This window comes from Carassius carassius, chromosome 31 (assembly GCF_963082965.1).
Source record: "Carassius carassius chromosome 31, fCarCar2.1, whole genome shotgun sequence".
Taxonomy (NCBI): domain Eukaryota; kingdom Metazoa; phylum Chordata; class Actinopteri; order Cypriniformes; family Cyprinidae; genus Carassius; species Carassius carassius.
The window spans coordinates 23,423,546-23,447,284 of NC_081785.1; the positions used below are offsets into that span (position 1 = coordinate 23,423,546).

Sequence of the window (23,739 nt, forward strand, 5' to 3'; positions counted from 1 at the left end):
CAACTCCCAGGTGAAAAAAAATAAATAAATGAAAAATAATTGACACTATGCAGCTTCACATCTACGCATATGTCAGAACAGTGTTAATGCACCTTCTCATTTTTTGTTCTGACCAGGAAATTAAGAGTATCACAGTACAGAATACCACCATACATTCTTATATAATTTTATACAAAAAAGTCATAGAATGAATTATATACCAAGAGCAGTAGCAAAATATAAATGATGGATGTTACAAATATATAATGTGGCCTAAATCTTTAGTTAAAATCATTCTAATAATAATAATGCAAAAATAAATAAATAAATACAAATAAAATAACACATAAAAAGCTGTATGTCATGTTTGTTTATCCAAGTATTTCTGTATATAATATAACTGTATCAGTAAAACATACTTCAAACCATATACAGTACAGTGACATTCTATCAGACAAACAAAAAGGCAATGAAACTTTTAGCTTTTCACAAAATATAAAAATAAGGATTTCTTCAAAATAATAAAAATAAACGTTGTATGTTATGATGCTTTGGGTAAAACGTCCTAGGAACACTACATCTATAGTACACACTTAACAAAATTGAATAGCCATTTTAATGACTGCAATGTGTTTATACACAAGTCTAGATAATTTTTTTTTTTTTTTAAATCATTACAACAAAATAATACCTTATATTCAGGGACAAGATAAAGGTAAGGTCATAGAAACCTGAACCTACAAAATCCAATTATGATTTAATACAGCATCCTCACCCAAACTCAAACACATGCCTCTTGTCCACCACTTTATATATGACGGCTATTACTATATACTACTTTAAAATTCCAGTAAATTGTATTAAATTGTACTATAGATGTGTCCAAAGGAAGTATCACCACATTTTTGAAATGGTAAAATCTGAGATCATAAGTATCCATGATTTATCATGTATGAGTATACATGATTTTCATCATTTACTAATAATCATGTAACCAACACTTTTCACCTGTATCAACTTGCAATGCACTAATAGCAAGAGAGTCCCCTTGGAGCAACCTGAGGTTAAGGGCCATCACTCAAGGGCACATTGATGATAGAGGAGCTCAGTTTCTCCTCAGTTCATGATTCACCTCTGTGTGAAATCAAGCTTGCCACAACCATTTGGCACGAATAAATGTTTCTGCACAAAACTGATCCAAATCATGTCCTAAATGTCTTTCACAACATACTGTCTAGCTTAACACTCTGACCTACATTTCAGGCTTAAGTCTTGAGGGGCTTGTTGTGAAGAGTAAAAACGTAAATCACCAACACTAACAAACTAATCTTACAGAGGGAATAGATATATAATTATAAAGTTATCAATGCTTGGGCAAATACCATTATGAAATATCAGAAAATCATAATAGTTTATTATACTATTGGGGAATGCTTGCAAAATATTGGGTACTACAGTACAGTGATTGTGTAAGATAGTAAATGTTAATACCATCTAATCAATGATTCCCATATTCATATGCCATGGTACTTTACAGAATAACATGGTATTACTATGGTACCATAGTCAAACCATGTAGGTATATACCATTTTTAAACTTTTTTAGAGTAGACCAAGGGGACCTCGAACAGAGTCTCTTCATGGTTGGATATGAAGTGTGTATTGGTTGGGTATGTAATATGTAATAAATATACCTTTGCATAAATAATATGGTACTCAAACAGACTGACTGGTACTAAATGGAAATTTAAAACTCAGAAACTAATAACAAATGCGATAGATGCGCTGATAAACTGAAAAAGAGGCACATAATGTCTTCTTCCATAACTTGAGATTTGTATTTCTCTTCAGTGTAAAGTATGTGTGACAGACTGTACTGTATTCTCCAGTTGTTCAGGAAAAATCCTGGGGGGGGGGGGGGGGGGGGCTTTGGGGGTTTGGGCAACACTAGAATTAACTATAAAAAGTCAAAATGACAACAAATGAAAATAACCTACAAAATATCATTACATTTGCATTTTCTTCTTCTACTTTTTTCACCTGGTAGATTATGTAGTCCTGTCTCATGGAAACATTTGGTCCATTGTGATGCACATACACTTAGCTGAGGAAAATCCTCTTGGCATTCTGCAGTGCACAGTGATATTTTTTTTATCCCCCATTGCCTCTCTGTGATACCCCCACTTCCCTTGTTCTAGGGTATTTATTCATATCTGCTTTAAAGTTTGAAGGCAACTGGAGATATCCTTCGTCCAGCTCTCAATAAACAGGACTAGCCCTGGCCTCGTCTGCTTGCCTAACTCATACACAAACCTTTGAACGTCTTTGTGATCAAATAAACAGAAGGACAATATTGACATGGAAAATCATGCACTGCAAAGTCACGGCCACTGCTGAGGTGTCTTTTCATTATGGACATTTGAGTCCTTCTTGACATCACATGATACAGTTATTTCATATTCTTTCTTTGTTCTTTTTTGGCAGACTTATTCTGATATCTCTATCAGACTGTACTCTCCATGACCCACTCAGAGCTATCAAATGTTGCCTTATCACCATCCCCCTCGCTCTCATCGCACTGCAGTAGCATGCCATTGACTGAGAGACTCCTCTTAGTCCAAATGTTGCTGATGTATCGTGGGTAGCTAAGGCAATGTGAAGCACCAAAGTCACCCATGTCGAACGAGTGGCTGCGCTTGGGTTTGTTTGCTGTTGGCAGCATTACAAGCTTCCCGAGCTTTGAATCTACCCGGCCTAGCAGAGGCTCCTTATCAGTGGCGGGTCTCATGGCCATCACCATAGCCCCTGAGGAAGATGGTCCTCCTGGATCTCTTGTGGGAACCCTCAGGTCCATAGAGGCAAATACCCCAAGTAGGTTATCCAGATTTGGTCGTGCCTTAGTTGATGACTGCTTCCACCTATTTGGCAAGGTGTTAGAATCCACATGTCGGTTGTAAGATTCAACTTTCTCACTTCCAAGGGAGTCAGCCGAGGAGGATGAAGAGGATGACATGCTACTCTGCAAAGAGCCACGCTTAAACTCCACCACTTCATCTCGCATCACCACTACAGTCTTTGGAGCCTGCAGTGTCGGAGCACCGTTGTTAAGTCTCTGCGCGGCATGTGGCATTCCGTTGGTCTGGGAGTGGGTGTTGCTCACTGTCACCAACTTTGCAACCTCCAAGCCACTGTTCACTTTATAGCGTACCATGAGGATGATGATAAATACCACCAAAGTGGCTACGATCACTCCCCCAATCACCAAGATCGTGGTTCCTCCTAAAAACTGACTGTGCAGCGATTGGCATCGGGGGTAGTCATCATGTGTCTCGAACTCCACACAACCCACTATGTTTGTTGCAGTGAGTGTGGTGGCGGTGTCTTCCCAGATGGCCAACACACATAGGTCATACTGCATCCCTGGCATCAGGTTGTTGACCAAGAATGAATTGCTGATCGCTGGAATCATCCTGTGAACAAGATACTGAGATTAAAACTGACTCTCAAAGTTCAACAGAAGACTAATCGTTAAATAGATGCAGTAGACTGAAACCACAGGTATATAACACTGAAGGTGGTTATTAAAATATACATACTGACTGGTCACTGCCTTAATTTGTGGATGCACATGATGCTCTGTACGTTGGCGGAAAACAATCATTAATCATTTTATTACGGTGAAAACCAGGGGGGGGGGGGTACAAAGGTGTTTCATGTATTCAGATTTGTTCACAGTGTTAAAGAGATGGATTCTCATTCTAAACATGGCCAAAGTTTTACAAAATAATTTATAAGAATGACTGAGAATTTCTATGCTGAAAATCTTACTTCCGGGTTGGTAAAAGTTTCGATAAAAGGAATTTTTTCGAGAATGTCTCCAAATAAGTGTGTTTTTGGATGTGAGGGAAAGTTTACCATGTTCAGCTTCCCAAAGAACCCAGAGTTACACGAACAGTGTATGCAGTTAGTTTTTCCGTGGCAGCAACGAGGTGTATCAAGTGCCTTTGTGTGTTCTCGTCATTTGAGTGACTAATGTTTTATAAACAAGGCCCAGGTCATGGAGCGATCCCTGTGATAAAAGATCCCATTCATGTAAGTACAATTGCATCAGATTTCTGTCTTTTGTTGGATATCAGCACATAAGTGAATATATGTTAATGGAAAACAACACAAAACGTCAGTATTATAGCTCCGCCCATGGCATGCCTCTAGGAGCTCTGTTTTTATCCGTAGGGAATCGGAAAGCTGTATTTTTCTTTTATAAATATGATAAAATTAGTGACTTTTTGGCTATATGAAGGATTAAGTACTACTCTATAGGTACTCAAGATTAACATGATATTAGATGAAACTGTGTACTGTATGTTGTGTACCCTTTAATTACTTGCAATGCACTGATCATATCAACCTTGGAAGTTCATTTAGATTAAATGATTTTGAAATTAGGTCTATTGCTCAGTCAGTGGAGCTAGAGATAAAAAGCAGTTGTTTTTGACTAACTTGAAGCAAAGTGAAGATTACACAAATAGAACTATTTGAAAGAAATACTAGACAAACACGCAAAATTCTTGTCGACACTGAATCATACATTATTACAAACATACATTATTTTAGGTTCCTGAATTGGTTAGAATATAGTTCCTCTACAGGAACTCGAGCTACGTCGAACAAGGCGAAATCTAAGCATACTGATGGCGATTCCAAATCGCGTTATAGGTTGTGTGTTCCTCCCTGGCCGCAATATATAACGGGTGGGGATACACACAGCTTATGGGTGGTTTGCCTGGGAGTGAAGCACGCTGAGTCGGCTCTCGAGGGGGCCGACTGTCCGCACTGTGAGCGTATGTCGGTGCGGCTGCTTCGTTCCTGGAAGGCCCTCTTCAAGGAGGGGGCCTTCGCCATCGTTCCCCGCGGTGCTGGTCCCGCTCCTGCCGAGGCAGAATGGCGGCTGCACTCGTGGGGTTCGCAAGTGGATTTGGAATGGAGGGAATGGAGACGGGTGGAGGGAATGGAGACGGGCCAGTCCCTATCTCCTTCCACTTCCGCCAGATCCGGTGCCCATTCCCTGGAGTTGGAAGCACGCTCTGTGGTTCCTTCCACCCAGGGAGAGGGATCGACGCTCCGCCTCTCTTCCTCCGAGGAGGTCGATGTGGAGTTGGTCGACAGGGATTCGCCACCTCATTCGCCGCAATATGAGGAGCTCTTGGAGGTGGTTACTCGCGGGGTGGCCAAATTAAGCATTGAGTGGCCCGCCGAAAAAACGACCCAACCGCAGTGAAGCAAGCTCGATGAACGATTCCTGCGCGCGAGTCAGCCACCTCCCAGCCGGGGCCTTCCATTTTTTCCCGACCAGCATGATGAGATCGCCAGGTCGTGGAAACGCCCATTTTCAGCCCGCCTCTACATCCCCTCGTCTGACTACTATGGCAATGTAGCGGGGATGGGAGAGTACGGCTATAGAGCGATGCCCTGGGTGGAACAGACGCTCGCGAGCTATCTGTCCCCCAGCGCGGCATCGTCTCTGGGGGCCGATCTGCCAACCCTGCCAGTCTTCCAGGGCGCAGCGGTCCCCAGCGAGCATCGGTTTCAGTATCTTCCGCCCGTGCGCGTAGCGGGGCTGAAACGCTCGCCGCCCCTGCAGGGGCCTCTTACACCAGAAGTCAGTCTCGAGAGACTTATTCCCTTAGTAGATTATTTAGCAGCGTGGAAACTACTGCCAAATGTTTCTCAATGGGTCATGCACACATTAGAAAAAGGCTACCGTATTCAGTTTGGCTCTGCGCCGCCAATATTCAACGGGGTCATCCCGACGATAGTCGGCCCCAGGCAGGGTCTGGTTATGGAACAGGAAGTGAAAACCCTATTAGAGAAGGAGGCCATCGAGGTGGTCCCTCCTCAAGACAGGGAGTCCGGATTTTACAGCCGGTATTTCATAGCTCCAAAGAAGGATGGGGGGTTGCGTCCGATTATAGACTTGAGAGTCTTAAATCGTTCAGTTATGAGATTGAAGTTCAAAATGCTCACAATCAAGCATGTTGTAGCTCAGATCAGGTCTGAGGACTGGTTTGTCACAATAGATCTCAAAGATACATACTTCCACATATCCATCCTTCCACAACACAGGAAGTTTCTGAGGTTCGCTTTCGGGGGCGAAGCTTACCAATATCGAGTACTTCCCTTCGGCCTTGCACTCTCACCCCGCACGTTCACAAAATGTGTAGACGCGGCTTTGGTCCCCCTGCGCATGCAGGGCATCCGCATTCTCAACTATATCGACGATTGGTTGATTTTAGCTCAGTCAGAGCAGGTTGCAGCTCGGCATCGAGATGTCGTTTTCGCACATATGGGGGAGATGGGTTTGAGACTGAATGCCAAGAAGAATGTACTTTCTCCGGTTCAGAGAACCACATATCTAGGCGTAGTATGGGATTTGACAGCGATGCAGGCACGATTGTCTCCTGCTCGTATCAAATCGATCCTCATCTCAGTCAAGAGAGTCAGAGAAGGCCAGTCACTTACTGTCAAACAATTTCAGAGATTGTTGGGTCTGATGGCAGCTGCGTCCAACGTGATACCTCTTGGCCTGCTGTAGATGAGACCCCTACAGTGGTGGCTCAAGACCAAGGGATTTTCCCCGAGGGGCAATCTACTTCGCACTATCAAGGTCACGCGGCGCTGCCTCCGTGCCTTAGACATGTGGAAGAAACCTTGGTTCTTGAATCAGGGCCCGGTGCTGGGAGCTCCTTGTCGCCGTGTAATACTAGCGACCGACGCATCTCTCACCGGCTGGGGTAGAGTCATGAGTGGCCACCCTGCCCGTGGTCTGTGGAGCGGTCGCCATCTAACATGGCATATCAATTGTCTAGAAATGCTAGCAGTTTATCGTGCACTGAAGCACTTCCTCCCAGACCTAAGGGGTCACCATGTGTTCGTGCACACCGACAACACATCGGTGGTCTCTTACATCAACCACCAGGGAGGTCTGCGTTCGCGCCCTTTGTACAAGCTGGCACACCAGATCCTGGTGTGGTCCCAGAGCAAACTCCTCTCATTAAGAGCAGTATATATTCCTGGGAAACTAAATATGGGAGCAGACATACTGTCGAGGCAGGGGCCGAGGCCCGGGGAATGGAGGCTTCACCCAGAGGTGGTGAAGCAGATATGGAGAGTGTTTGGCAGGGCTCAAGTAGAAGTTTTTGCGACTCAAGAGACATCACAATGTCCCCTTTGGTTCTCTCTAGTTCATTCAGCTTCTCTGTGACTGGACGCTATAGTACAGACCTGGCCGAGGCTTCATCTGTACGCCTTTCCCCCTATTGCTCTGCTTCCGGGAGTTCTGGCGAGAGTACGCCGGGACGGGGTCCGTCTGTTATTAGTAGCCCCGTTCTGGCCAGGCCGAATATGGTTCGCAGACCTGGTCTTGCTCCTCGACGGCGCTCCATGGGAGATACCGATCAGGACAGACCTACTCTCACAGACGCAGGGCACGATAATTCATCCTCGCCCGGAGTTGTGGAAGCTGTGGGTGTGGCCCCTGAGGGGGCACAACTATTAGCAGCTGGTCTCTCAACCGAGGTTGTTGAGACCCTCCTCCAATCCAGAGCTCCCTCAATGAGGAAACTATATGCCCTGAGGTGGAAACTCTTCACCTCATGGTGCAGAGACCGCCAGCTAGACCCAGCAAACTGCCCAGTTGGTACAGTTCTGAAGTTTCTACAGGCCAGGCTCTCTGCAGGGTTGACCCACCCCACGCTGAAGGTTTACGTGGAGGCCATTGCAGCCTACCATGCCCTTCTCAATGGCTAGACACCCCCTAGTTACACGTTTCCTCCGTGTTGCGCTGAGGCTGAGACCTCCAGTACGGTCCCGTATTCCCCCATGGGACTTGGTTGTGGTGTTAGAGGCAATGTGCAAACCCCCGTTTGAACCCATTCAAGATATTTCAGACAGACATCTTACGCTTAAAACCTCCTTTCTTTTGGCTATCACCTCTCTGCGGAGAGTAGGAGATCTTCAGGCCCTCTCTGTGGCCCCCACTTATCTTGAGTTTGCACCTGGCATGACCAAAGCGTTCATATACCCTCGAGCGGGATATGTTCCTAAGGTTCTCTCTGTTACACCATGACCTGTAGTGCTGCAGCCTTCTGTCCTCCTCCCTTTCGGGAGCCCGACCAAGCGAAGCTAAATTGTATGTGTCCAGTTCGAACGCTGGACGCATACGTCCACAGAGCTGCCCTGTGGAGAAAAACTGACCAATTGCTTGTATGCTACGGTCCCCCCAAGAGGGGTTCTCCTGTTTCTAAGCAGACTATTAGTCGTTGGATAGTCGAGGCTATCAACGCCACCTATGAGTCCTCTGGTGGTCCCCCGCTGTCGGGAGCCAAGGCTCACTCTACTCGGGGTATGGCGGCCTCCAAGGCCTTCCTAGCAGGTGTATCCATGCTGGACATCTGCAATGCTGCGGGGTGGTCCACGCCCTCTACGTTTGTTAAATTCTATAGCCTAGACATGCCAGTCACTCCAGGCACTTCTGTCCTCTCGTCCTAAGCTGTGCTCTTCAGGTACACACTAGGCAGGGGTTTGGTAGTCTGGCGGCGTTGGTACTTGTTCCCCAAAGCATTGTTCAACGCAGCTCGAGTTCCTGAAGAGGAACGTCTCTAGGTTACGTATGTAACCCTAGTTCCTCGAGGGAACGAGACGATGCGTCTCGGAGCCATACCCCCGGCACCCCTGCCGGCACTTGCTGGTACTCGAAGCTGACGCCAGTTGCGCGGCACGTGCTTTTATAGCTTCTTGGTCGCTTTCGTCACCCCGCCTGTGACTTCACGCTCTTCCATTGGACTGATTACACACGATATTCAGAGTCGTTTACGCTAAGCGCGTTCCCCAAAGCATTGTTCGACGCAGCGTCTCGTTCCCTTGAGGAACTAGGGTTACATACGTAACCTAGAGACGATCTGGCTTTTGTTAATTTAAAAAAATAAATTTCCTTAGGTATATTTTATGTAGCACTTAAGCACACAACCCCCTAAAAAGCACCTTGAGTACAGATGGCATGTAATCACAAATGTTCTTTTTTTCTAACTGCATTAGCTCATAATTATCTAGAACATTCTTTACAGATACCTTTCTGTGGATGTAGCCAGAGAATACTAATTAGAGTCAAACATTGATAACTACCCTGTTCTGAGAAGGTTATGTATTTTAAAAGAACCAATAGAATTCTTTTAGGCTATTTACAGAATCTAGGCAAATAGAAGACAAACTGTACAATTGTGTGCAATGGAGATATTTCACATTTCATTTTTTATAATAGTAATAATAATAATAATTATTATTATTATTATTATTATTATTAATCATATATATTGATCTCTAGGGTTCTATGCAAAATTAGACATAAAATAGGAGCTCAAAAATAGGCAGTGGGTAGACAAAATAAACACCTCCCTTATAAAAATAATAATAATAATAATAATAATAGTTCTTAATTTGTTTCCATGATCCAGTTGCAGCACTTGCCGACTGGAAAGGTAATTTTAACATGGAAGTGTTATGGACACATTTCATGGTTCTTTTGCATTCCCAGTCATTGTAAGTTCACGGAGAAGAATGACCAACATAGTCTTAAGATTTTCATTTTTGGAAAGTAAATGAAGACGAAATGTTCAATTTTGGGGTGAAAAAAAAAATCATAGGATCCTGTGCTTTGTAAGAGACATCATTTAACACATCTAGCACTGCAGCCTAACACACTGTCTACTGTAAGCCTCCATGCCAGCTAGTCCATTACTCATTAATAATTGCTTTCCCATCACGGGAGAAGACGCTACATTTAATGATGACATCTTTACAAGAGAGCCCAACCTTTTTCCACTCAAGCCTTAGTGATTGATTTTTTCTTTGTTGTTGCCAGTATCCAAGTTAACACTGCTCTTCCAAGAAACAGGGAAGAAAACAGATCTATAATGCCACATCCAGTTCACTAGCATTAAGTCATTAACTAATAGAGAGGCACCAGTAAATGAACAGTCATACTCATTCTTTGTAGATCATTTGCTTTTCACAAGTTGGGGAAACTAGATAGCCTAATGCTTATGTATAACCTTTCACATTTAGGAAGTTTGATGGAGGCTCCTATCACTTTGATTATAAATTGTAGTAGATCATGTAGATATAAAGAAACGATGTAGTGATTTGAAATTAATATCAAAAGAATAAAGCATATTCTAAAAGCTTCTGTTGCCTCAGGCTTGTAATGGTGATGATCATAATGGTTGTATTATGCAAAAAAAAAAAAAAAGGACTAGATGGAATATGATTTTCTACACATTAATTCACACAGAGAAAATGTTGCATTAGAATAAAAGTTGGTGAGATCAGTCTTTTAACAGCTAATATAAGCCCATTTAAATAAAAATGACTGTGGCACGACTTGCTTGTGATTTTATCATAAACTTTTATAATCCTTTAATCAATATAAATGTATTTGCTAACATTGCTAAAGTTTATATTTATTTCATTGTTTTCAATGTAAATGTTGTTGTTGGATGGATAAAGTGCTGTTGATGGGTTTTAGACATAAGTTTACACAGTAAAGGATAAGTGAGTCATTATTGTCATAGCTATAACAATCACAGAACACCATTAACATATTTAAGATATGTCCATATATACATATATGCATACTTATACAAAAACTATGTCTAACATGAATCTTTGCATATGTGAGTCAACCTTTAAGTGTCATTATATTAACCATCTTCCCTTAGAAGACTGAATTGAGTTACAAAATACATAATTTATCTCAAATTCCAATTTAATGATAATTTACAAAAATATTTAGAACGAATCTAAAGTGCAGGAGGAAGTACATGCCTGATTAGTGTGTAGTTTGGTGGTTTAAATGAAATTGTGATATTTACCTATAAATCAGGACATCATCCTCTGAACAGTTATATTGGAGCTGGTACATTTTGACTTTAGGTGCCACTTTGCTTACTGTCCACTTGATCAGAGCAGAGACTGCAGTGACCTCTGTCACTGACACTACCTGTTCTGGTTGGGCTTTTGTCTCCCCTTTACTCGTTTTAGTGGAGCTGGTGATGTCAGATAGCCTGGACTTGGGCTGAGATGTGCGGTTAGTTCCATTGCTTAGATGGGGGAGCTGGATGATGGAGAGCTCAATTGAGGCTGTAGATTCTCCAGCAGCATTTGCAGCAATGCAAGTAAATGTTCCATAATCCTTAGAGGTGGTGACTATAATGTCTAAAGTACCATTGTCATACACAGTAGCCCTGGATGAGTTACTAATTAGTTTGTCATCTGGAGCAACCCAGTGTATGAGAGGCATAGGGTCACCCATGGCCTTGCAGCGTAAACTGGCCGTCTGTCCATCTAGGACCAAAAGCTTATGTGTATGTTGTGTTATTAACGGTGGTTCACAGATAAACTCTTCCTCTCGCACATACCAGAAGTATCGACCCTTCAGACTAGGGGGGGAGGCACATGTTTCCATATCGTCCTCCCGTTCTAAACGGCGCAACCAAAGAATCTCACAGTTACAGTGAAGAGGATTCCCACCAAAGCTGAGAGACAAGACCGGGGCAAATGGTGTACTAAAAACGCTGCTGCTTTGTGACCGAGCAAAGATAGGATCTGGCGGAAGCTTCTGGAGACGGTTTGATGTAAGATCCAGCCTTGCCAGCTTTTCAAGATCAGTAAAAGTGCCTTCAGCGATGTGGCTGATGAGATTGTGGTCCAGACTCAGCTGATGTAGGTTGAGCATTTTGCGAATGGCCTCCCAGGGTATGCCTCGTAGGTTGTTGTAGGAGAGGTCTAGGTCCTCCAAGGTAAGCAGCAGGTCATCGAAAGCTTCTTTGGAGATATGAGTCAGTTGGTTGTTGTTTAGGATGAGGTGCTGCAAGTTCACTAAGCCTCGCAGGGCATCTGGGCCCAACTCTGTCAACCGGTTACTGTCCAGATGCAGCGATCGCAGTGTTTCAAGATCCACAAAGGAGAAGGGCTGAATGAAACTGATGGTGTTTCGTGACAGTGTGAGGTCCACCAGGCCTGTCATGTTGGTGAAGTCTTGCTGGGTAATTTTGATAATGTAGTTACCCCCCAGGCGTAACTCCACAGTTCTTCTGTCAATGTTAGGGGGAACAAACAGCAGACCTTTGGATGGGCACAGTGTTCCCAAGGATTCTGACAGGTTCTGACAGACACAATATTTAGGGCAGGCGGTGGTGATCATCACTGTGCTTCCCAGCAGAAGGAGGCTGCAGAGCACTTTGGCCATGGTAAATCACAAGCAGGGACCTGGAAAGACAACAGGAAAAACAGAGATCAGTCCTATCCAGCCATACAAGAAACAATTGATGTATTGCCTCTGCAAGGGCTATCTGATAAAAAAAAAGTCCTCCTATTGAGTCCCACACTTGTAATTGGTGCTCCGCATTTAACCCATCCATGTGCACAAACACAGCAGTGAGTTGTGAAATGCACACACACACACACACACACACACCATGAACACACACCTGGAGCAGTGTGCAGCCAATGCTGACACACCTGGGGAGTTGCTTGGGGTTTGCTGCCTTGCTTAAGGGTCTCACCTCAGTCATGGTATTGAGGGTGGAGAGAGCAATGTATATTTACTCCCCCCACCTACAATCCCTGCAGACTTGATACTCGAACCCACGACCTTCGGGTTACAAGTCCATCTCTCTATCCATTAGGTCACGACTGCACGTGAATTCACTTTGCAATCCTCATACCCCTGTCAGAGCATTAAGAAGACACTGAGGAATAAAATATGTTTAAAGAAAGAGTTTTTAATGCTATGTCCGTCTGCAAATTCTGCAGTACACAGAGAGAATGGATGACTGTGCTTGCCCTCAGATGACAACCAATAATTCCTGTAGACATTTGTATCATCATTTCCAAATATACTCAAAACTTAAATCAATTTTAATCAGCGCTCTGCCAGACTGATTCTCCAATGGTAGTGCAGGGATGGTGGAACTGTTTTAGGTGCCTATGAGAAGGAAAAGGGGTGATTTTCATTTCCAGGTGATAATTGAAGGATAATAATTCTCCCAGCTGGCAGCACTCATACAATGAATCATCGTTATCTCATCAATAGTTTAAACCCCAGTACACAGGGATTAGGGTAGGAACATCTTATGAGATTTCAAGCATATCTTGTTTGCTAACCTTAAGTTTATTGCATATATCAATATAAGTGAAAGCATACATATATGAGTATTTGTAGAAAACAGGGAGTTTTCTGACTGACACTGAAAACTAGACTGCAACTCATCTTAGAAAATCAGCAAGATTTTTATGGAGCATAACATTGTGATTAATCTAACTATGTAATCAAAACTGTCTGCTACAAAATAAATAAATTGTTGCACACAGGGGATAGATATTTCACTGGCAATTTGACTGACATGCAATCAGCTTTTGGTAATGCCAGATATTTATGCCAGGGCTGCATGTTGCTAAAAAGCGAACAGCAGAATTACCATAACATGTCAAGCAATTTCCCCTCTCGGCTACTACAAAAACCCAGAAGACTACTAGCACATTAACAAATTATGACTTGTTTTAAAGTCTGGAGTAATGCAATATTTAAAACTAAAATGATTGATATGTGGATAGAACTTAGGAGGAAATTTTCACGTAAACTGAAAATGTTCTAGTCTATAATAATTTCACGCTGAAGCAAACAATGAACATTGTGATGTTTTCTGAGCAATAACATATTTTCTTTACTTCCCTTCTGAGCATATTTCATGATTATAACTAATTCTCATCATTTTATTCTCAGGAAATCAGATTTTTTACAATTTTATGAAAGAGCAACAATGTGTCAGAGCTGTGTGTTGATAGCAACAGATACAACCTGCTATGCTCAATCCTGAACCCATTTACACCTTTTGCTCCCTCCAATTTCCTCTCTATCTTCATTTTCCTGTACAATAAATTCAAAAAGCCATAAATAAACAAGACAAGAAATATGCATACGAATGCAAAGTACAAAAATCAAAACATGCATATTGGTCTAAACATCACAGAAGAACACAAACTTAATCTTAATAAAGAGATAAGGAAGAATGTTGAACCATAGGCATTTTAAACATTTCATTAGTGCTACAGTACACTGGTTGGAATTTATCACCATCCCATATTTGATCAACTGAAATATACACTATGCAGAATAAAACTAAATTTTCATTCAGGACTCACACTGCTTCGCATTGTGTAAAGTTATAAGAAGTGTGCTTGGGACAAGGGGATATTTGTCATTTTTGACAGCTAAAACCTGTTTAGGCTGAATAAAGCAGAAGCTTGCCCTTTAGCGGGCTTGTATTTCTGAGGTAAGTTTTCTGCATTGCCAATTCTCTCATAACTCCTTGTCAAGCCTCAACTTTATTCATTCCTTTTTGTAATCTGCAAATGGTGCAGGCCATCAAACACATATAGAACAATTGCTGAGGAACTCAACCCTCATCATCATTGCACATATCTGTATTTATTCCAAATCAGATGGAAAAAGATGGACTGTCAAAGTGGGAAGGAATTAACTTTATTTTTTCAAATGAGCCAAACATCTCAGCTCATTTGTCAGAGGGAATGTTTAAATGAGCTTATCCTGGTCTTTGCTAACTTAAATAAAATCAACAAAAAATATATCTAAGCATTTTGCAAAATCATATAAATTATTTTCTGTCAGATAAGCAAACATTAAGACCAAAGAATCATAGCTTTAGTACATGAAAGAGTGTAAGAGGACATCAAAAGTATTTTATCAAGGGAAGGAGAAGGTGCCCATGAAACAGCAGGATGTGAAAAACTACAGAGATGGCTAACATCCAAAAGCGAGGTAAAAGCTTAGGCTTCGCAATCATAAAGTGCTGAAGTGCAAGATGAAGGTAGAGCTGCCATGGTATGGAGGGCCATTTACTTGAGATCCAGGGGAGAACTCCCCAGTGAAGATGCCTGATTGGACATGGGCTAACCATTATGACAGTTGGAAGTCAGTTTGACAGCGCTGCTCTGAAATCCTCATGACGTCTAACTGCATGATGGATTCTGTACCTGGCATAATATTTGTGCAATGGACTAAGATTTTCAGTTTTTTCTTAACAGCACACAGCTGTCTTCTACTTTATCATACCTTTTAAATATAAAAACAATGTTCCAATGGAGTTTCCTATTATTATTATTGTTATTATTATCATTATTATTTGTTTAATTATTATTTTTTAAATTGATAGTAATTCTAAAGTTTTTGTATTTTTTATTATAAAAAAAAGCTAAAATACAATAAAATTTACAGCTAAAATCATAGAGTTCCACCATCTTAAAAGTTGGTTTGCTCTGATTGCCTGTTTTATTTGTTTCTTTGACACTTTAAGCTTGCAAATTACACAGTTGTGATAACACTGAAAAATAATGCTCTCACAGCCTGTACGTTTTTTTTTTTTTTTAATTATGAATTTGCCACTGATGATTCAAATGCGAGTTTTTTGGTTTTATTGGTTTTGTCTCGTCGCACTCTCGTAACATTAACTGTCCAATCAGTGCACACTTCTCTTTTCAGAACAATGAGCTTTGTAAAAATCGATGCGTTTTAGAAAGGAGAGGCATAGAGGATAAACATTAATGTACAGTATGTGGTAAATAGTTTTTTTTTTTTTACCTAAACTGCATAAACACATTGCATTACAACAAATACACAAATTAATGTTCTTTTTTTTTTTTTTGCAACGTCATACAGTATGACCCCTTTAATTTTGTTTGTGAAAACATAAATAATCATTTATTTTAATGAGGTGCTGTCGATCTTTGTACATGAAATCAGTTAAATAATGTAATGTGAATGTCGTACAGGCTTGCCTGATGCAAAAAAAAAAAAAAAAAAAAAAAAGTTGAAAGTGTACCAAGCTGTGGAAGAGATTCTCTGATTCTCAAGCGCTTTCTGCGAGCGTGATTCGAGACAAATGTGTTTCATTGATTCGTTCATGATCACTTACTGTATACCCCACTCCACCGCCCCTAGGATCAGCACTGACTTCTATGTTAGACTTTTAAAAAATATATATATATTAACAAATCCCACCAATATTAAAGTTTGGATGTGTTATGACCAGAAAAGCTCTAGGATTGACAAAAGGGCTAATGGACTGCTTTTGCTACACATGTCCTAGCCTCCATTTCACCTGAGATTATTGTCAGAAAAATTAAATGCAATGATTCCACCAGAGACATGAGAGCTGGATGAAGCATTGTGTTACCTGAGGTAATCTATTCTCAGAAGCTCTGATGATAATGGGTAATTTTTGTGAAGTATGAGCAAACTACTGTAAGTAGCTTTGGGGTAAACGTCTTAGTGCAGTGAATTCCTTTTCATTCTCTGCAGCTCAAAAGTCTTTGGCAGAATTTCACAGTTAGAAATAAGTTTCACATAATTGCATGAATCCATGCGCTCTGTGAAGACAGCTTTGAAGTACTTGGATTTGCTTGTAAGCTTTTCTGCAGTACTTTTATATCTCATGTATTAAAAACCCAGAAAAATAACCTATAACTTTTACAACAATATTTCATGCAGAATTGAAAATGTCTAGAGAAGATATTTTGAAGAATGTTTATGCTGTTTTTGTCCATGATACATGAGGGTGAGTAGTAAACAATGTAACCATATATGCTGTAATATATTTGCAATTAAGATGGCTCAGGTTTTTTTTTTCTTCTTTTATTTTTCTTAATTGGAAATTCTACTTTCATACTATAGCTATTACAGCTTATGTTTATGGTGAAATTGTATAAATAAATATATAAATACTCAATGGCATTAAGCAACATTTTGGCTTATATACAGAGATGTTTTGATTAAGTATGATATTGTCTTTACAATTTTACATTGTACATTTGAGACATAATTTGGGTGTAATGAATTAGATTTTTTAAATCAGCCAAAATCAAGACAGAGACAAAGGTAAAGAAAAAATGCTCTCTCTCTCTTCAACACTTCCATTTGGTTCTCTCCAGTAATTTAATTAAGCCACAATTCACTCACATCGCTTTATATAAATCCATAAGTTGAACCATCGTGTTTTACTCTCAACCAGCATTCACTCAAATAGCAAATTGTCATCCCCTCAGACATCTCATCTTGAGCACACTGGCATTCTATCTCGGCGTTGCCATTTAAATGGTCTCCTTGCCCCTTGCTTTCATTTATTTCCTGTGCCAGCATCTTTCATAAAAAGTGCACAACAGAAAGGTCATATTCATTAAAACCTCTCTGTCTATATATATATATATATATATATATATATATATATATATATATATATATATATATATATATATATATATATATAGGGTGACGATGGGTTTATTTCATTAGTTTTCACACCAAGATGAGAAGGTTAAATAATCAGATTGTTTCTCTGACAGATGACTGGCTAATTAACCTTAGCAGCTTATGCTGTGTCTGGGCTACATTAATCTTCAATTTTTATTTTTATTTTTCTAAAATGTGTGACTCATTCACAAGGAATAAAAAAACACACCACAAGTGTGCCTTCGCTCTATAATTTGTTTGCTGATAATGAGATAATGTAACATGGTAGACATTCAGTGTTGATAAAGATTGTGTTTTTCTATGAGCATTAACATTGATTGAATTAATTTTACACTGCCAGCACCAAAATGTTACTGTGTAATAATCATTAAACATGGCATGTACACAACTTCCTGTCTTACTAAATATAGATCTATTAATGGGTGAATTTTGCCACAACGCAAGACAAAACTGTTTTTGTCTTAAAAAAAAAAAAAAAATATATATATATATATATATATAATTTGAATTGCTTGATATTTTGTTCCTATTTGCATAAGCCTCATAGAACTATATATTTTGATAGCAGGGCAAACAGTAATCCATTTGCTCCCTTTAATAATTTATCAAAAAAGAGTTGTATTTATTAAATATTATGTCATCTGAAAGCAAAACACAATCATAGGGCTATGCGCCGAAATTGTCAAGTCCCTGAAAAAGAAGAGGTAAATATCATACTTTGTACTCTAGTGAATATTTCCCAGGGTATGTTTATTTTTGCAAGTCACTTTCTCTACACGCATGCCTTAAAGACATGCCACCATACCCCTGGTCGAGTGCGCTCTGACGCCCATGGGCGACAATGAGGCCAGTGTGATGGCCTCGACCACCGACCGACAGTGCTTGCACTGGACACAGCAGATTTAGTATCTCCTGGCCTGCTTCCTGGAAGGGAGGAGGTCAAAAGGCATGTAGTACAATGGGACCTGGCAATGAGGCAGGCACTTTAGGGACATACCCTGGTCTTGGGTAAAGGAATGCCCTAACCATGCCCAGGGCAAACTCCAGGCCTGACACAGCAAGGGCCTGGAGGTCCCCTATCCTCTTCAGGAAGGATATACTCAGTGTTGGGAAGGTTACTTTGGAAATGTAATAGGTTACAGATTACAAGTTACCCTGTTTAAAATGTAATAGTAGTGTAACTTTTTCAGTTACTTTATTAAAGTAATGTAACTAATTACTTTTGAGTACTTTTTGATTACTTTTCTAAATTTGTAAAATTAAAGAATAATAAATAAAAGCATATACATCAACTCAAATACAGTTATCTAATAAGCATGTGACGTATTCTGTGTAATAAACTCCTGAAACATTGGTGTTTTTTTGCAACTGCTGTCTCTGTATATGATGATAGTTTTCTCAAAATAAGTAAAATGCACATGAAGTGACACAGAGCAGTTCTAGAAATGATGTTTATGTGCTCGTGTACTCCAATATTGAGGCAGCAGAGGTTGAAAATACTGCGAGCTTCAGTAGGTCTATGTGTAGTAAATGAAACCATGTCTTTGCCATTAATTTACAGGAGGGGCGGACTGGGAAAAAAATTCAGACTGGAAAATTCAAACTCATACAAACAAATTCATGGACGAAACTATTTTTTGTATGGACCTGACATAAAAAAGGTTTAAATCTTTAATTTGGGGACATGCAAAATAATTATAAGTTCTCTCCTGAACTGCACCTTCACTTCCATTTTTCTCTTCAGTCTCTTTGTTTTGCCCTGTTATCCATTTCTCTCATGACTTTAATACTCAAGATTGAACTAAACTATACTTTACAATACAATACTCTACAATACTACAATATCTTTATAGAAAAATCCTAATACTGTACACGAGTCATGTTTTTCCCTTACAAAAAATTACCATGCTTATATTAGCCTATATAAAAGTAAAATAACCTTGTTTTTTTGCTAATTGATTTGTATTTATTTTTAAATTAATACATTTGTAAAATAATTTTACATTTTTGGTTATCACAGTTAAACAATTGTAACCATTTTCTCTGGATTTATAGTTAAATATTAAAATGTTAATTTTCGTAAGGGTTGTGTTGTTGTCTGTCGTAGCTCCCCCTGAACCTATTAAAAAATCGTTTTTTTTTTCATCTAAATTACTACTGTAACATTACAACAGATAATAATGATGTCCTTTATATAGTATTTTGAGTGATGACTGATGAGCAATGTGCTGCTGCTTGATTAAATAAATACAAAAACAAAGAAGCATCTTTACAGATGAAACTGACCTGAAACCCTGAACAGCAGTTCTGCCTCTCTCTCTCTCTCTCTCTCTCTCTCTCTCTCTCTCTCTCTCTCTCTCTCTCTCGCATTGATTACTCTGAGTCTGATCCAAACCGTTTGGCGGAGACGCGGATAGCGCGCGAGTCATGACTAACACTTGACATTCGGACATTGGCGGATTCGCAAATGATCGCTTTAGTACATTCGGCAAGCAATTATACAATAATGATATCCATGTGATATACATATATACATATAATGATATACAATAATAATAATAAAATCGGCTGCCAGGCCATCGGGAATTGTCCCGTTTCTCCCGGTGTCCAGTCCGCGCCTGATTTCCACAGACACGCAGAATGTGCAAGTCATATATTGCATTTTTGGGGCTTTATATTCACAGACACTAGTCGATGTCATGTTTTGATTCAAGTGTACTGACCTACTTTTGATTTAGTCATCCAAAATGTGGCATATTCCGTCCGCGTTAGACATTTCGTTTTTATGACTGGATTCTACGAACCAGACTGTATTTCCGCATCCCGGAAATTATTAGGGCGGTATGTCTCAGAATAGTCAGTGCAATTTGGGGAAGAAATCAGTTGTGTATGTGGATGTGTGTAAATATTCAAATGTAATCCCCTTTGTAATCATAAAAAATTTCATAAGTAACTGTAATTTAATTACTCATTTTTTCTTAGTAACTGTAACTTATTACAGTTACAAAAATTAAATTACGTAACGCCGTTACATGTAACTAGTTACTCCCCAACACTGGATATACTGTAGCGACCAAGAAGCATTAGGAGCTTATCTTCAATGGGTATAAAGGGAACTGAGCCTCCAGATCAAACCACTGGCAGATCCCATGAAGGGCACCTTAGTGCACTGTACTGGCCTAAGCTTCTGGGTGGGTGCCACAGAGGAAACGTGTAACTAACGGGTGTCTTCCCACTGACTGACCACCCTGAAGGGTGTCGTAAGTAGCTATGGCCACCACATAAACCTTCAAAATGGAAACGCTCCTGCAGAAAATCCAGAACTGAATCAACTGGGCAGTTCACTGGGTCTTGCAATCGCTGTCCGTCCCAAGAGGTGAAAAGTTTCCACTTCAAGGCATACAGTTTCCTCATGATAGGAGCTCTGCATTGGAGTATGGTCTCAACAACCTCAGTTAAGAGACCAGATACTATGAGCTGTGCCCCCTCATGAGCTACGCCCACATCTTCCATAACTCTGGGCAGGGGTAAATAACAGTGCCTGAGAGAGGAGGTCCCTCCTGATCGGAATCTCCTGTGGAGAGCTGTCGAGGAGGGACACCAGGTCCGAGAACCATACTCGGGCTGGCCAGAACGGGGTTCCTGGTAAAAAATGGACCCTGTCAAGGAACCCCCAGCTACGGGCCTTGAGACAGGAAAATTTTTCTTACACATGTCTATCGCAACGTGACCAGTGAAGCTGGTTGCCCCTTGGGAAATATCCAGTTTAGGTTCAGTTTAGCTACAGCACAATTAACAAATTCCACAAGCTGTGGTGGCGAGTCCACAATCTCCTCGGAGTCAACGGAGGAGAAAGATAGATGAAGCTTGCTGGATGCAGATTTATGCTTAGTGGTTGCTTACGTCACCCCGCTCGTAACGTCTCGCTTCACTATTGGACTGATTTCACACATGCTTCAGTACGGTCTCGCCGGGGGCCTTCCCAAAGCATTCGAAGCAGCTCGAGTTCCTGAAGGGGAACTGTTTTCAGCATTGATAATAATGTTTCTTGAGCATCAAATCAGTATATTAGATTGGAGGAATGGCTGTTGAAAGTTCATGTTTATCATCACATGAATAAATTACTTTAGAATATATAAAATAGAACAAACCACTGCTATAGAAAACACACATTTTAGACTTTTGAGTCTAAAATTCCTCACTTATAGCACATGTGACAAGTTCCCTGTGAGATATCTAGACCCGAGTCTCCCCCTATTAAGATTCATATTTATTACAAATTCTCCATGCAGTCCACAGCACCATATCCACCACATCATTGAGTTTTCCTCCAGGAACTTCAGATCCCCTGAAGCATAACAGAGTGAAGATCAGAGGGCGACAGGCCTCTTAAGCACAGCAGACACATGTGCATGCATCTATGAATACTTTTGACAGCATTCTAACTGTGCATATATGGTACAGAATAAAAACTGAAACAAACACAGCATGCCTACTTTTACTGCATGGCTCTCTTTCCATTGCTTTTCAAGCAGACAGTCAAGCAAAGAGGGCTGTTAGCTGCATTATCAATGGATCCATGCTATCGTGTGCTGACAGCTGAAAAAAATGGATCCAAAAATTTCAATTTGAGGAGCTGACAACTGTCTTCATTTTCTCCTGTCCTCTTACCATCCAATCCGTAGGCTGATCTGCAAGTAAGACATCTGCCATGACAGATATAACTCTTTGGGACAAATAATCCGTCTCCTTATTGCATTTTGGACAATGACTCCATTTGGTTGCTAATGTGAAGTATAAAAAAGCCACTAAACATGAATGAAGAAGTTCTACTATGGGAGGTGAACGAAAGGTCGCATATACAGAGCTACCCAACTGACAGCAGGCATTACCACAGAACAATCAGTGCCCTTCCCCTGTTTCTGTCCTTAAAACCAATAATCGTATAACAATTTGTCAGCTCAGATGTATCTCAAAACAATTTGTTTCTCAGATGTTAGGCTGGAGCATGACGAGGTGCTATGTAGCTATGTTTCCATCCATCTAGTTTTATGGGCTACTGCATAAAAAAAGAAAACAACTGGATGGAAGTTCCAACATGCACATAAATTCTAAAATATGCTTAAAAATATGTGTTTGCTCAACTGAGGCACATGCATATATATATACACATATCTAATGAGAAAACATGCGCATAACTAACTAAAAAAAAAAAAAATTCCTTAATGCACATCAAAAAAGTAATGCATAAGTGTGATGGCATAACTGGGCTGATCTCATTGCATACCTTCTCAAATGTTGCTTTGGTCATTCTGAAATACCCAAGCCAAAGTTTATCATTAAAGTGGTTTGAATGCATTCCCAAACAGCAGGCACCCAGCTCTGAAAGCAAGATAACATGATTGTGTATACTGCATTTTGTTTGCACACACTGAAGCCAAGCAATTTATTATGTATGAAAAAAATAAGCCAACAGTGGCTTCTTATACTACATCAGATTACCTTTATTTGGCACCAGTTTATCAGGAAGTTATGATTTTGTTTTCTACATCTCGCTAGATGGAAATGGTGCTTTAGTCGCAAATGTTTTATGTGAAATTCCAAATTTTCAGCTTTAGATGGAAATATATTTTAGTAGCCAATATTTTGAACAGCAGTGTTAAAAATAATTAACCCCAAGGTAGTTTATTGATCTTAGCAATATTTAATTTGACCAAGCGGTGAACCACTGACAGGAAGCTGGTTTCGTGATCTGACCAGCAAACAGACCAGCCTGGAAGATCAGGAAATTCAGACCTTCTAGACACACCTTTAAGGGTTATGTTTTAAATTCTTATTTTAATCTATTGCTTCAACACTGTAAGGCAATTACAGAGGAATTTTGTTTTCTTCACCTATATAGTTAAGACTAATTACTTGTATCAATAACTTAATATTTAGTTCAGACTAGATCTATTAGGTCAGCAGTTTATTTGTAACTTTTATTTATGTATGGAAAACACATACATGCATACATACATACATACAAATAATAATACAAACAGTGGAGAATAACTAAAATAACCATTTGGGGATTTGTTTGAACATATGTCAATGGCTAATGTCATCCTCCTGTACTAAGAAAGATTAAAATCAGCATGAACTGATAACTTGGTAAGTACTGACCTGCAGAGCTATCTATTTGACCCTGCTTTAGCTAACCTGCATCAAATATCAAAATATCAGAGACGTCTATGCATCATAAATATGGAACTGAAGGGCAGAGTTCAACGAGGGACCACTTCTACAGACAGAAGAGAAATGGACAGGTTAATCTGAGGGAATGATTAGTGAAATGGCTGCTACTGCTGTAAGCTCTTTTTGAAACAACCCTTTACTTC

General features: G+C 40.3%; 1 protein-coding gene across 1 annotated transcript in view; it reads right to left on the reverse strand.

The window, feature by feature from the left end:
* Positions 1-1,932: 1,932 nt before the first annotated feature.
* The window catches only part of LOC132111796 (leucine-rich repeat and fibronectin type-III domain-containing protein 2-like), a 133,003-nt gene continuing 111,196 nt past the window's right edge, over positions 1,933-23,739 (reverse strand). The window contains exons 3-4 of the mRNA XM_059519396.1: positions 10,905-12,300; positions 1,933-3,449 (exon numbers count right to left, since the gene is read on the reverse strand). Of these exons, the coding sequence (XP_059375379.1) occupies positions 2,483-3,449; positions 10,905-12,280 (2,343 nt within the window). The 5' untranslated portion in view covers positions 12,281-12,300 and the 3' untranslated portion in view covers positions 1,933-2,482. The remainder of the gene's footprint in view (positions 3,450-10,904; positions 12,301-23,739) is intronic.